This window comes from Larimichthys crocea, chromosome XI (assembly GCF_000972845.2).
Source record: "Larimichthys crocea isolate SSNF chromosome XI, L_crocea_2.0, whole genome shotgun sequence".
Lineage (NCBI taxonomy): Eukaryota > Metazoa > Chordata > Actinopteri > Sciaenidae > Larimichthys > Larimichthys crocea.
Window position 1 is genome coordinate 9,561,012 of NC_040021.1, and position 14,447 is coordinate 9,575,458.

General features: G+C 40.8%; 1 protein-coding gene across 4 annotated transcripts in view; it reads left to right on the forward strand.

Moving 5' to 3' along the window:
• adgb (androglobin) overlaps positions 1-14,447 on the forward strand; it is a 35,843-nt gene that overhangs the window by 8,540 nt on the left and 12,856 nt on the right. For 3 of the 4 annotated variants that reach the window (XM_027284600.1, XM_027284598.1, XM_019254956.2), the window contains 14 exons: positions 1,885-1,961; positions 2,716-2,890; positions 3,296-3,389; positions 3,857-4,010; positions 6,519-6,564; positions 7,557-7,662; positions 7,784-7,847; positions 7,995-8,102; positions 9,089-9,197; positions 9,490-9,628; positions 11,085-11,199; positions 12,210-12,371; positions 12,834-12,972; positions 13,291-13,425. In XM_027284600.1, the coding sequence (XP_027140401.1) occupies positions 1,885-1,961; positions 2,716-2,890; positions 3,296-3,389; positions 3,857-4,010; positions 6,519-6,564; positions 7,557-7,662; positions 7,784-7,847; positions 7,995-8,102; positions 9,089-9,197; positions 9,490-9,628; positions 11,085-11,199; positions 12,210-12,371; positions 12,834-12,972; positions 13,291-13,425 (1,623 nt within the window). The remainder of the gene's footprint in view (positions 1-1,884; positions 1,962-2,715; positions 2,891-3,295; positions 3,390-3,856; positions 4,011-6,518; positions 6,565-7,556; positions 7,663-7,783; positions 7,848-7,994; positions 8,103-9,088; positions 9,198-9,489; positions 9,629-11,084; positions 11,200-12,209; positions 12,372-12,833; positions 12,973-13,290; positions 13,426-14,447) is intronic. The other variant, XM_027284599.1, reaches the window with a different exon arrangement.

Sequence of the window (14,447 nt, forward strand, 5' to 3'; positions counted from 1 at the left end):
GTTTGTAAATCTCTATTTTCCTGCCTCTATATCCATAATTCAACCAGTGTGGAGTATGATAATGAATATTTCATTGTTCCTGCATGAACTTGCACTTATCAATGATTCCATTCTCTTGTAGCATACCTTTGCAACAATCACAGTATTGTTTGGTGACTTACTTTAGGACTAGGAAAGGGGTCACTATTGCGCCATACTGCAGAATGTCTCAATTTCAACCACTGCACTGTTACCTCTTTCCTGTTGTTTCAAAAATCACTTCCTGTTTTCTTAAACTCATGTATTATAGAGCGCAGCGAGGGTTAATGCGTGTATAGTGGACTATAAATAAACCAGCAGAGGGAGCAGTGGCAGGGTGAATTATTTGGTGTCCCCGCAGGGCAGAAGAGCCTCCCAAGTCAAGTGTGGTTATGTGACGAAGGCAGAATTGAAACATGTCCTCGTTAACGAGCATGTGGCTTGGAGTTATCTCAGGTCACCGAGATAGAGAGATTATTATTGTTTTACAATGAATTCAAAGATTTGTAGCTGAAATATGATTTTAAAATGGCACCAAGGATTGTGACATTGACGTGCAGAATTTATGTGCTACAAATGCAGTTAACAGTTAAATTAACTCAGTGTAAGTGACAATAATGTCAAAAATGTCTTATATTATAATCATATTAACACAAAAACATCATGACATTTTATTTTCTTTTTATAATTGGCCCACAGAATGATTTTTTTCTCTCTTGTTCTCATATTTACTCCCTGCTTTTTCTGATGGCAATCTGTCCCCTGGTGTCTCTTGTTTACAATCATTCAAATTTTGGGTATTAACATAATGCAATGTCATGTATGCACAAAGTGGTATTACGTCACAGAACAATTAGGCATCACATGGTACTCACATACACACATTCAAACAAAAAACATTCTTTCTCTCTCACTGTTTTGGAGCTCGCCGTCATATTCTATTGAGATGCACAAGTTAAAATGCATAAATCACTATGCAGTGAGAGAACCACTTCTCTGTTCAATTCTTAATGTGTAGCCTTTATATCACTCCAGCAGTTCTCACATCTCTTTTCACCATGGTACCTCAAATTGATTTTTCATGTCTCCTGGTCCATGTGCTCCTTATATGATATACTCTAAGATGCACCACAGGGGGCAGGGCCATCCATAGATAACATAGATAGTCTCTCTTGCTGCCTTATTTATACCCGTGGAGGCCAATTGTGCTTTTAACACCACAAGGTTTCACTTTATGTTGATTTAGTCTTTCATCAGCCATACTCTTCATTGGTAGATGATGAAGTATTACTGCATCAGTATGTGTATTTTTGTATGCAATGTCCATGGTGTGTGCTTGATTGTGTGTTTGCATTCTGGGTTTACCTGCACTTTTTATGTTCAACAATTTTTATTTTGGAATGGACAGGACATAAACAAACAACTACAACAGTGCACCACAGTATTGAAAAAAAGAAATAAAAGTCAAATACAGTAGCAGTAATAAATGCAAATAACAGGCATATATTCCCAAGCAAAATCCAAATAGCAGTAGACAAAAAAGAAAAGGGGAGAAAGAAATACCAAATCTATGTATAGAGCCACCTGTTTTGTTTTAAGTTTTACAGCTAGCCTGCTCCAGGTCTGGCATTACTGAGTGTGAAGGAGTGTTGGAGGGGGGCTTCTTTGAAGGTGGTCCCTAATGGCTACAGCAATACCCAACCATGCCTGCACAGTGGCAGGCTTGGCCCTATTAAGTTGTGCTGTAGTGCACTCAGGGGATGCTGTGCACTGTTAGGACACCATCCAGAATTCAATCAATAGGAGCTTGGGACAGAACCATGTTTATCTGTGCTTATGTTAGTCCTCTTTGTGTGCGTTTCTTAGATACCCCCAAAATAGTGGTGTGTGCCAGCTACTACCCTTTACAGCCACATAACAGTTCCTTCGGATTTGGACACATGGTATGTCTTTTCTACATTCTTCCTGTGTTGCTGCACACACTCGCTCATCCAAAGCAAGTTTTGTATTTCAGTCACACTGTCACGAGTTACATTTGCATGAAAATTAGATTTCACCTTGTGTAGATTGCAGTCAGATCTTCAATGCAGATTTGGAAGCATGCAGTACAGAGATTGACGTTCTGATGCAATTTGGCCAGTCTACATGCACATCTCAAAGATCAAGACGAAGAGTAATCTCTGATGTTAGGAGACGTATCAGTGACCTACACAGTACAAATGGTACCTTTTAAGGTTGAGCCTTTATGGAGACATTCTTGCTCATTTTTGTGTTGACTTGGATGGATTCAGTTAAATATCAAGACAGAATGTTTTTAGGTAACACACATAATAATGATTTTGCTCTACATGTGAAAACATATTCAATATATTCAATACTTTTTAAAATGTATACTGCTTTAGGCACTGATGATAACTATCTTAGTCACCAGTCACTGTTGGAGATAATACATAGCAGTACTTGTGACCTAGGGGTATGGTGTGTTCTATTTGGATCCTTTCCTAAACCGGATTCACTCATTTTATTATTTATAGCCATTCTAAGCCTAATCTGTAGACAGTTTCCGTAGTGTCACCTCCATATTCATACATGTGACAGTCATTTTCAGTATGGGAGAATACTTTTTAAACTATATTTTTAAATATTCATGCATGCTTGTTTTTTTTTCTGTGCGTTTGTCCATATGCGGCCACGCAGGGTAATTCCTCAGAGTTTCTTCGCCAGTATGGCCTCTCCTTGCTGTACAGCCACATTGTCCTGTTGACCAGAACCCGGGCATGCCAGCTGGAGGCACCACCTATATCTCCACCTGTGCCACGATGGAAACTCATCCGCCCACGCAAGGAGATCACGGTCACCGACGAACCACGGAGTGCGTGAGAGACAGAGAAGGAAACAGGAAATAAAAACATGTTAAGATTTAGTCAGGGTAAAAAAGGTGGCAGAGGGGAAACCAGGAGGAGGATGAAGGGGAGGATATCAAATAAGTAGAAAAGCAGCGTAAAAAGGCTTGTAGGTGAATGTCATAAATAAATATGACTAGAAAGGAAAGCGAGTGCTAATGCAGAGGGCATAAAGTACCGCATGCTAAAATGGAAAAATAAAAAAAGAGGGAGGATAGCTACAATATTTCTGTAATGAAAATAGCTGCTGGCTCGGGCATATCTGACATCAGCTGATCTCTGAGTAAAACAGAAAATGCAATAAAAAAAAGAGTCAGAGTGTGAAAAGCCATGATGTGTGAGATATTTTTTCTTTTCCTTTTTTCTTTTCACAGAGCTTCTTTTGTCAAAACCTGAGCAGTTCATTGAGGTTGCCAGCCCTTTTCTCTCCTACCGTGTCAAGAGCAGCGTTGGCCCAAACCCAGAGCTGTGTGTACACTGAAATGATCTAAAGCTGAGAAATGAAACAGGTCTTCTCTGTCCTCCTGCTTTTCTGCTTTTTTAACTTTATTGTACTGGTTAAAGTATATTTCACCCTGCTATAGCTAACCTGCGCTCTGACCTCTCTGTGGAAAATTAAAACAAGTTAACAGTTTCCATCTGGGTATCACTCTTTTCCCCATCTTCTCATTGTAACAGTCTCTCTTCTCCTATTTCTCCCTTAAACAGCATAAAACTGTATAAATATCTGCCAGCATGAATAAAAAATTGCATATCAAAGCAGTTTTACACTAGAAATGCTGCTCTGGCAGTATTTTATGTCTATAATGTGACATGCATGACTCATTTGTATATCATATAGTGTGTTGCTTCCAGATGCATATATGTCATGTTTATCAGGTGATGCATGTCGGTGCATGTAAAATGTAGCATAAATATGTCTCTTTATGTGTCAGGGAGGCCAAGATGAGTGCTCAGAGGATGCGTTCCTATGGATCCCCTCTGGTGTCCATTGCTGAGAGAGAGGAGACTGAACGCAGAGAGGGCCTCGAGCTTGATGCAGCTGAACTCACCACTAGCTCGCCAAGCAGCACAACAGACAAAATAGAGGTACACAGAATTACTGTCCACTGAGGTACAAAGTTGATGTATACATTCAGCCTTTGCATCTTACAGAGCATCTTGGTATTCAATATAGAACCTCAATTAATTGTGGTAAGTCATTTATTTAAATAGCTATGAGGAATTGTAAAGCCTAGTATAACACTACACGTCCAAATACTAAGATAGTAGCAGCTGTCCACAAAATCCTGTTGCCTCTTCTTGTTATTACCACATTTATTCCTCCCTCTCGCATCTCTCTGTCTACCCTGTGAGTATGCAGTTGAAGGCTCATCAGAGTAGCTCTGTGTGTCAGTGACAACAAGGCTGCCATCCCCCAGTCTCAAAGTCACTTCTGTTGTCTCCCAGCCAGGCCACTACTGACCAGGGGCACATCTGCACTATAGAGAGAACCAGCTAGGGAAGAGAGACGAAGAGGAGGGGGGGTGGGTGCGGTTCAGAGCAGCAGAAGAGAGACACAGACAGACAGATGTCGAGACAAGGATAGAAACAAAGATAGAGAGGCACGAAGAGGGGCGATAACTGTACCAAATAAGAAAGGAGGGGGCTGTAAAATGGAAAGAAGATGACAGTTGGACAGGGAGAGATGAAAGCGTTGCAGGAAATGGAGGGATATGGGAAAAGAGAATCTCTGGTGTGTGGTGGTGTTGAACGGGGCGCGTGGGTTTCATACAGGGAGAGGTCGTGTACTGCGCTGATGAAAAAAGCAGTGCAATTAGATGGTGAGCCATCAGTGTCTGCGTCTCCTGGGGGGTTCATTATTACACTTCACTCCTAGCATACAGAGAAAAAATAGAGTTCATATTAATCGCCCTCTTGTGTAACTGTGACCAGTTATAGAGCGGTTAGGCTAGGGCAGTATGGACACGCTAATTTGATGTGTCGTTTGATGTGTGTGCACATGCGCCCCTGTGGATTGGTTTGTGTATTTGTCATATGCGTGCCACATTTTCGCTCGGTGTGTGTTCCCGCTCTTCACAAGCACATGGTGGGTCACGTGCAAAGGACTGTACACCAAGTGAGAAAGAGGTTACTGCTGTTTTGACCCCTCCCTCTCTGTCGGTCAACAGTATCAACCTCTGTTCCTAGCTGCTAGAATAGAACAAGGTGGTGTCACATGATGTCCATAATACCCTCACTCAGCATGAGTGTGAGTTAGAGAGTTAGAGCCTGGTGTAGGTGTGCTCTTTTACCCCGTGCCATATGCTTGGAATGTGGTTAATCACTAAATCACCAAAGCTTCTCATTGGTTTCACTTCACTGATGCCAGAGAACTACACTTCCCAAAGGCTCTGAGATCAGTGGATTTCTTTGTGCCTGTGAATTGTGAAAGAGAACAACATTTTTAACTTTTCATGTATGAATTGTGGGACACATCAGGGGAAACTGTGAAGTATAAAGACAGCCTCTTGGAGAGCTAATACCTAACTCTGCCTATGTGTAAAATAAAGCCCCATGAGGTGTGGGATTAAAGAAATGTGGCCTCTTCCATCCATCATCACATGACTGTGATTTGATCACACAAAATATAACTTTCTTCTCTGAAAGCAGCAGCTTAAAATCCCAGGAGCCTTGTGTGTATCTATCAGTCTCAGTGTTCTTTTACTATACACAGGTAAGCAATCTAATAAAATGGCATGCTGTGGGTGGACAGGACATAGCATGCCTTCGAGCTAGAGTTCTACTCACTCTGGTGAAAACACATTTTTTTGTTGCTACAGTGGTGTAGTGGAGATCAAGTGTGCCTCCCATTACATTCCCTTTTTCTATCAGTCTGTGAGTCTCTGGGTGCTTAAACACTTAAGTACTCAAATAAGTGGTGACTCACACACAGAGACACACACTCAGTCTGACTCATTAGGGAGTTTTGGCTGGAGTTGCTTTGAAGTTACACGACACAAAGTCATAATTCTTATTCAGAGCTGAGAAACTGTTGGACATTCACCACGATTTTTATTCGAGGGGGCATTGTTTGAACAACTTCACATGAAGGAGGCTGGAGGAATGTTCTGCTAGGTGAAACAGGTGTAGCACTCCTTGTACTGTACCTGAATCTAGCTTTGTTCTCAAAGCACCAGTGATGCTCTTTTATAGACCACACCATCGCCTGTCTTGCTCAGACAGAAGACCCTGATAATGACTCATTAACTATTATTTCTTTATTATGTTACAGCAGTTGAGTAATTCCCCTCCAAGAGAAATAATATGCTAAACAACATAATAACTCCTCATCTGTCACTGACAGTCGAAGTAAATTAGAGCTGGTATTCCCTGGTGGTGTTTTTAGCAGGAGGGGAGCAGCCCTTGTCACATTAAAACGTGTCTTGTGTCCTGTGGTGTTCAGCCACAGTGGCGCAACACCACAGCTGGCATGGAATCACTAGAGGGTGGAGGCGTATCTCTGGCAGTGTACTCTATCAGCAACTCACTGTTCATCCCCCTCTCTCTCTCTCTTTCTCTCTATCTCTGTCTCTCTCTCTCTCTCTCTCCCTTTAGGTTACGACAGAGGACAGGAAGAAGGACAACGCTGATGTCTCTGATGGTAAAAGCTGTCTCTTTGCAATGCTGGGCCCCTCATTCATGTTGAAAATAATCTGCACAAGAAATCGCCTTACCTGAGGTCAAACAGTAGACCGCCAGGATAGGCCGATGCTCATTAATTCTGTTTTATTGGAAATGATAAATGCAGTGAAGGTCTTCATTACTTCATTATTGGTTGACTTGAAGAGCATCTGTGCAGCGTAGTCCAATTAATGTTATTGGAAGCGTTCGCATCTCTCGCCTCCACTCCCTCCATCTTTCTCTCCATGCTTCCATCGGTTGGCCAAGACACTTTGAAGAAGATGGGACTGAAATTATGCAGTATGACAACCAGCCAATTCCCTGCCTTCTCTCTGCCCCCGTTTAGTTGCTTAGTAACACCTGCAGTTTGAGTTAGCGGACCACCATTGCTCAGCAGCAGAGACGCTGGCCCTCGCCGCCTCAGCTTTCTGATCAGACTTCTCGCTTTGAGAAGAGCTTGGGGGCAGAGTAACTGTGTGTGTGTGTGTGTGTGTGTGTGTGCATGTGTGTGCTTTTTGGGTGGAGAGTGTGTCTGTGTGCATATGTCTACGATTTTGCTCTGCATGCATCGAGATAGTGGGAGTCAGTGAGTGGGAGTATGGATGTGCATGTGCACTTACACTATGCCATTATGTGGGAGTTTGGCCAATTTGGCTCACTGTGTTTCAGATAATGATTTGAGTTGAGGATAACTTGCTATGAGTCACAAGAGGAAAAGCATTTTGTTACTCCCAGCATTTTGAAATGAATCTGAATGTATATCTATTTGGTATTAAGCACTAGTCAACCTGAATTCTACTCAGCTTGATAAAGATATGTTTTTCCTATATTCAGATATTGCAGATTTCTGTTAGCAGTAATGAATAAAGTGCTTTGCCTTATGATGCATCTTTCAGCTATGTGGCTGTATACTGTAAATGTGCTTACCATACACCAAATTTGAACCTTGTGGAATTTAAACCTTTGTTCCAGTTCGGCCCAAAACTGCAATGATGGAGCCCGAAACCTCAACTTCTGTCATCAGACCCATCCTGCAAGAGACCTGGATGGACCTAGATGACTTTGCTAAATGCTTTCAGTGAGACATGCACATATGTATACATGCACTGCAAACATTGTGCTGTTCATTGAGCAGACTAAAAAATGTTTTTAACGAGATCATAACTGCTTTATTAACTAATCTTTGTGTTTTTTTCCAGGACTCTCTTGGTGTTTCATAAACCACAAACCTACCTACATCATGTCCAGAAATCTCATTTTAAGGTACAGTGTGTTTCATGAAATAACCAAGTGACTAAGTTCTGCATGTTCAGTCTCCAGTGCTTGTACTTTCTCCACATGATTCTACTTACAGATTTTTACTCTTAGTACTGGATATATTGATATTAATTTAGCTGCTGATGTCTGCAGATCACCGTCTTGTCCAAAGCTGCAACAAGCACTAGCTGTACTGGGTCATCTACACATTCTCTTAGCACTGGATCCCTCCCTGTGATGTCTGCTGTAGCAAGTCCTGAAGTACAGTACACACATGCAAACACACACAAACATACACATAGAATAATTTGACATGTGTGGTTATTAATTATTAATAATGATAACTTAAAGCATTGTGTGTATCCTTGAGGTCTAACAAATTTGCATATAGTAGACTATGCATAGATAATTTATCTGAGGACCAAATGATGCAGTAGATTCTGAGAGATTAGCAATTCACAGCAAGCTTGGTAAGCAATGAGGAGATCTTGTGTGTGTGAATTTGTGGCATCTAGCCTTGTAGTTGCTGACCGCAACCCCTCTCCTTCTTAGCATATTTAGAATATATTAGAAACTATGGTGTGTGCGAAACATGAAACATCCTTTGTAGAGCCAGTAATGGACCTATGTAGAAACATAACGGTTCAACCTTGTCAACATAAAACTGTGCCAATTTTTTGGAAGTAATGAATATGTAAAGTTCTCGGAGTATACCTTCTGTCTGTGTCATATGCCTCACATATACACACCTCTGAAGTTGTCTGAAAGTGACTGTGTGTGTAGTGCAGGCTTTTGTCTGGCTTTTTATGTAAGTGTTTGTGTGTATAGATGCTGAGTCTGCTTGTCATTCCAGACACGTATGCATCCTTTCCCTCCTCTCTTGTTCTCTATCTGTCTTTTCTGCCCTGCTCTTTGTCTCCTGCTTTGTCTTTCTCTCTGTCTTTCTTACCGACTCCTTTTTCTTACATTACTAAATTCACCATCTTGGCCTCTCCTATTCAGGTGTCACCTCAAATGCTTTTTCAACTCACTCAGCTCTTTTCTATATCTTCTTACTTCCTCTCTTCCTTCACCTTTTTTTTCCAGCTTCTCTTCTCTACTAAGCCACCCTTCTATCAGTTTATCCATCATCCCTCCCTATTGCTTTCTGCTCTTCCTCTCTTTTACTTGTTCTTTTCCTTGTCTGCCTTCATACTGATAACTAAGGCCAGTGTATATGTGTGTGTGTGTGTGTATCCACCCCCCAGTGTCCAGAGGTGAGAGGCTCTCACTACCTGTGTGTGGACAGCCCACAACCTTCCCAGATCCTCATCACTTTCTCCGCTCTGCTTCTCTGGGGAGATACAGCTGAAGAGAGTAAGGATTTATCTACACACACACACACACACACACACACACACACACACACACACACACACTTACACACACTGAGATACACACAAAAGGATTTTACAATTCCACATTCATTATGCTTACTTTAGTTACTTGACATAAGCATACACAAACCACATGCTATACCCATATTTAGTATGTACCGTATATGTAAACATTCATTAAATGTATGCGTGAACATTTTATGAATATGACCTATGGTGCTGTGGTTGTGATAATTGACCGATCCACCTTTCCTCTCCACAACACCTCACAGAAAAGGAAATGTCAGCAGCACGTGGGTCTGCAGTGCTCATCGCCAGGTCGTACTCCTGGAAAAGCCTGCGGTCTCAGTTGCCAGTTTTCACCATCAAGACCACCTCCTCAAAGGCAGCCACGCTTAACCTACCCCCAGGGTAGGACAGCACTGATGAACACTGATTACTGTATTAATCAAAATTAAAAGCCTAGATCAAGTTCATAAGCTCTTTTGTTAGCTACTACCACAGTAGTATGTATTTCAGTATGACATTTTCATTCTTCTAATATTTGATATGATAGTATGATTTGATCCTGCACCTGCACCTGCCATTTGTTCACGTCATGCTTACACTTCAGTTCTAAATGAATCTAAACACTAGTCAGCATAGCACTTACAGTATGCTGCCAAGGTTAAAGCATTAATTGCCATCATGGGAGCCTTTTTAAAGGGAGCCGTTTTAAAAATGTATGCGTTTTTTTTGTTTGTTTGTTTTTTTGCACAGAGCCTATGGGAGCTTTTTATGAAAGAAAGTATTTCACTCTTGTTGTAATTGTTACAGCTACGGTATTATGTACAGAGATCTACTTAAAGCTATCATCAAGTGGGCAGAGCAAATATCTGCCTACCTCAGATGCTCTGAAAAGCAGTAAAAAGCATCTGTCCTAGTCTCTATTAATGGGTGCTTCTTGGCCTAGAAGCAGAGGGCCTAGTTTCTGGGGTCAGGTGCAGGTATGCAGCAGTGCAATTACCACTGAGCCATAATCACACACATAGCCCATACGCCCCATAGTAGACTCTCTCCAAGAGAGAACAGCTGAGATGTCCATGCTTTGAGGCATTTTTAAACCACTCTTTTTCTTTTTGTATGTCCCTGTCAGCCCATCTGTATGTGGTACACTACAGTAGCTCAGCTCCACCTCAGTGTTCATCCATCTAGTTAGGCTGTGATGGTTGAATTATGTAAAGCTAATGGGGCCAATGAAGTGGGGTTCCACTCTCACGTGCCTAACCCAGACCCTGTGAACTCAGCTTGGCACCTAGCAGACAGGACATTAGGCTACAGCATATGTGACTATTTGATCCACTGATTCTTACTTGACAGAAGCATAGTTTTACAATTAGGATTTCATTCCTACTCTCAATGTCATTAGGATTTCATTCCCTAAAATGCACTGTATTTTCACTCTGATTTGTGCAGTTACCATTACCCAAAAACTGTGGTTGGTGGAGGAGTGTAAAAGGGAAAAATAAGTAGTTTGTCTAGAGGGGTAGTTCCTAATCTCGAGCGTCAGGAATCCCAAGGTGTTGCAAGATAAGGTCATGATGTGATTAAGATAGAAAAAGGGAGAAAACGTTTCACTTCTTTATTGTGAAATTCAAGTTTGATTTCTGTGGGTTTCTACATTTTTTGATCTAAGAAGGGAACAGCATTCTTTAATTGACCTGGTAGCAACATATGCAACCTGTTAAAAATGAGTCATTAATAGTCCTCGGAATGGATCACAAGTCAAACATATTGGGAACTGCTGTTTTGGAGTAATTTACAGTGTGTAGTAAACCTGGATTACGGTATATGTTTCTATTTTCAAAATGCTTTTTCTCTCCTCCAGGTGCCATGTGTTGTCCTTCCACATAAAGGCAGCACTCGGCTACCATGTTCACCTGTGCAGCATGACACCTTTCATCTTTGGGGATGAAGAAACTATAATGTCACACCTCACCAAGGTGACAAAGAGGCTTAGATATCAGTTGACATTGAGAGTAATTTCACAACACACAAAGTCAAAGATTTCAAAAGGTCATTTTAGTTGTTTGCGGAATAATAATATTCAACTTTTTTTCATCTTTGGATGCAATTTTACAGCTGAGGGTAAGGTACAGCAGAGAATATTATATGACATTTTCTTTGCTCTTTCCTTTTTCTTATGTCTCTTTCTGTATTCTGCTACAAGCTGGTTACACCTTAACACGTACATTTTTATTATAAAGGTTGATTTGCATATTGCTTTAATTTCCCTCTCAGTCTTCAAGTCACTCCCTCGCTCGTACATAAGGCTCTGAGAGGGGCACATAGTGGTAACTAAACAAATTAACAAGAAAGCACTCAGAGCATGAATAACGCTGTCACGGCTGTGCACATACCTTTTCCAAAATATTTAGTTATTATTAATGTGGATACATATTAGAACAAAGGAATCTTGCAACATAAATGTTGGATAGAGCAGAAACAAAATAAATGTACAAAAACAGGAGAGAATATAGATGGCTTGTTCAACCAAAAAGTACCAAACAGAGTTTAGCTAAACGTAGAGACAGACAGGATACAAATCGTCCTTGATGCAGCGTCCTTGCTGTGACATTTTTTGAATTGAGATTTATTCCAGCTTCAATTTTAGAAAATCACATCATTTTAGTGAGCCCTTGCCTCTGGTCTCATTCTTTTAGACCCTATGTTTGTGTGGCGGAATTTTTTTTCAAAAACAATTTTCATGTCAGAAACGAAGGGTGAAATCGTCGGCTAATGTATGTGAGAACAACACAGAAACAAAATGCCTTGTTTGTCACACACGATTTATATACTCGAAGCAAATTTCCTGTAACAATCCTAATTCACTGAAATGTATTGGTGCTGTGGCCGTTCGGCTTGTCTGTTCTATTTAACTTGAATTTTTTTTTTAATATGCACAAGTAAACAAAATGGGTAATGCTTCCCCCTGCGTCTCTATTTTAAACAGGACAGTGCTCGTTTCACTGAGCAGGCCTCGTCCATCTTGAGGGCCCTATCCAGAGTGGTGTCTTCCTTCAGCGATGAGCAGGATCAGCCAGCAGCCAGAAGAATGCTAGAAGAGGCTCACTGCCCCCAAAACATCAACACCACCCGGGGAAAACATCACAAGGTTTTGTTTACAGTGTTACTCTGACGAAAACTAGCAATGTACTAAACTAATTCTCATGGCTATAAAGCTGTTTCAGCTTTTACAAGGTTGCTGCTTCTTCTTTTTTGAATAGCAAAATAATGTCTGTATATTCTCAATGCTTGAAAGCGGCCATGGCAAAAGAATAGCACACACTGATTTATTTGGTTATTAGAAGAAAATGATTGATGTGGAGTCTACCGGCCTACTTAAGGAAGAAGTAGATTGCATTGAAGTTTTATGAATTATGTCTCAAACTGTGGCCTCTTATTCTCATATGTTTTTGAGGGCGTAAGTTACAAAAATCAATCTTTACACAATCAATGCTCACATGCAGGCACACATACAGCTCATGACTGCTAATATCTCTCCCTTGTGTATGTTTACTATATGTATGGGCTTGTGTGTGTATGTGTGTGTGTGTGTGTGTGTGTGTGTGTATAGCTGTTTAACAATGCAGTTTATCACATGCTGTGTGAAGCGCTGGGCAGGAAGCTGACAGCAGAGGAGCGGTTTGCTATACTGGCCCTCACAGCTGACCCTTCACTCTTAGCTATTGACCATAAACACCACTCCCCTACATGTAAGTGCAAATGTGTATGTAAACTGTCTATATGTTTGTGACTATATGCCTAAAACATGTAATATTAAGTATCACAGATACATGTATACATACATATTCCTCAGTAAGTCGCCTCTTAAAACAACACCTTTATTTTTTATTTCTTCCTTTACATCATTTAAATTGCTAAAATCAGTTAATTAAAACTATATTACTCTTACTGTGCTCCACCCAAAGTATAGCACGAGAATTGAATTGCACAATAGTTATCCAGTAGTACAACAGGAGTACAAATAGTAGTTCAATATTCAATATTAACTTGCAATGTTTTGCTGTAAGTAGATGCAGAGTCAAAGCCTCCAGAAAGCTGGAGAGACAGGAAGCCAACAGACAAGGAAATCGAGGCAGTCACCACTCTGCAAGCTGGATTCAAAGGGCACTTGGTGCGACAGATCTTTAATGCCACGAAACCAGGTAAGCACATCCATGTACACGCATAGAAAATGTATTCATTCAAGAATCGTAGTCAAGTATGAATCTTATCTTTCTTTTGAATATTTGAAAATGTTTTGATTAGACTGCTTTTTTTCTTCAATGATATATGTTTCAAAGACAAACATCTGTAGTAACTGAGGACAACTGAAACTACAAAATGTCCATGTTTCATTTTTAGATTTTTATTTAGAGTCCAAAAACAGACACACACACAAACACCTGCTGTTTCTTACGCTCACCGTTTGATTTAGCCCGGCGGTGTATATTGAGCCTCTGAGCAGAGGCACAAATATTTATTGATGAGACTGCCACTCTTACTAATACGCCCTGACAGATGAGGGGTGGCCACAGAGGGATACATACACATGTAGGAAATGCACACACACATGCACACAACCTTCCTGTATCAACAGCCAAACCTCTAAATATTGACAGCAAGTGAAAGATGGGGAGAGGAAGCATGGAAACAATGAGATATTAAATACAGAGACAGCGCTGAACAGCTTTTCTTTTGTAAATGTATTCATTAATGTTGCTTTGAAATGTTTGTTTTTTGTACAGTTTGGCGACAAGATATGCTTTTGTGCAGGTTGCAGGCAGTCTTCCTCAGTTTCAGTTAAATAACTGTTTATATCCACATTCATCCAGAGGTGATGGTAATTATCGTACTGTGAAGATGCACCACTGTTTGAAGGAAACACCGGAGGTGACACATAGCCCATACATTCTCTATTTATTGCCAGAACCTGAAGCTAGCTGTGTTATCTCCAGGCACAACACATGACACTGTCACCCACTGAACAACTTGCACATATGGGAGTATGCACAGCCTCATTAATACAGCATTTGCATAAAACTGAAAATGTGGTTCCAGCATGCCAAACATGCAAAATATCCACATCAACCCATCTGCCAGCAATGCTAAAAAAATATTGCTGGTGGTTATGTGCCATTAGCATGAAGACGCACACATGTACACACACAGACACACACACACACAC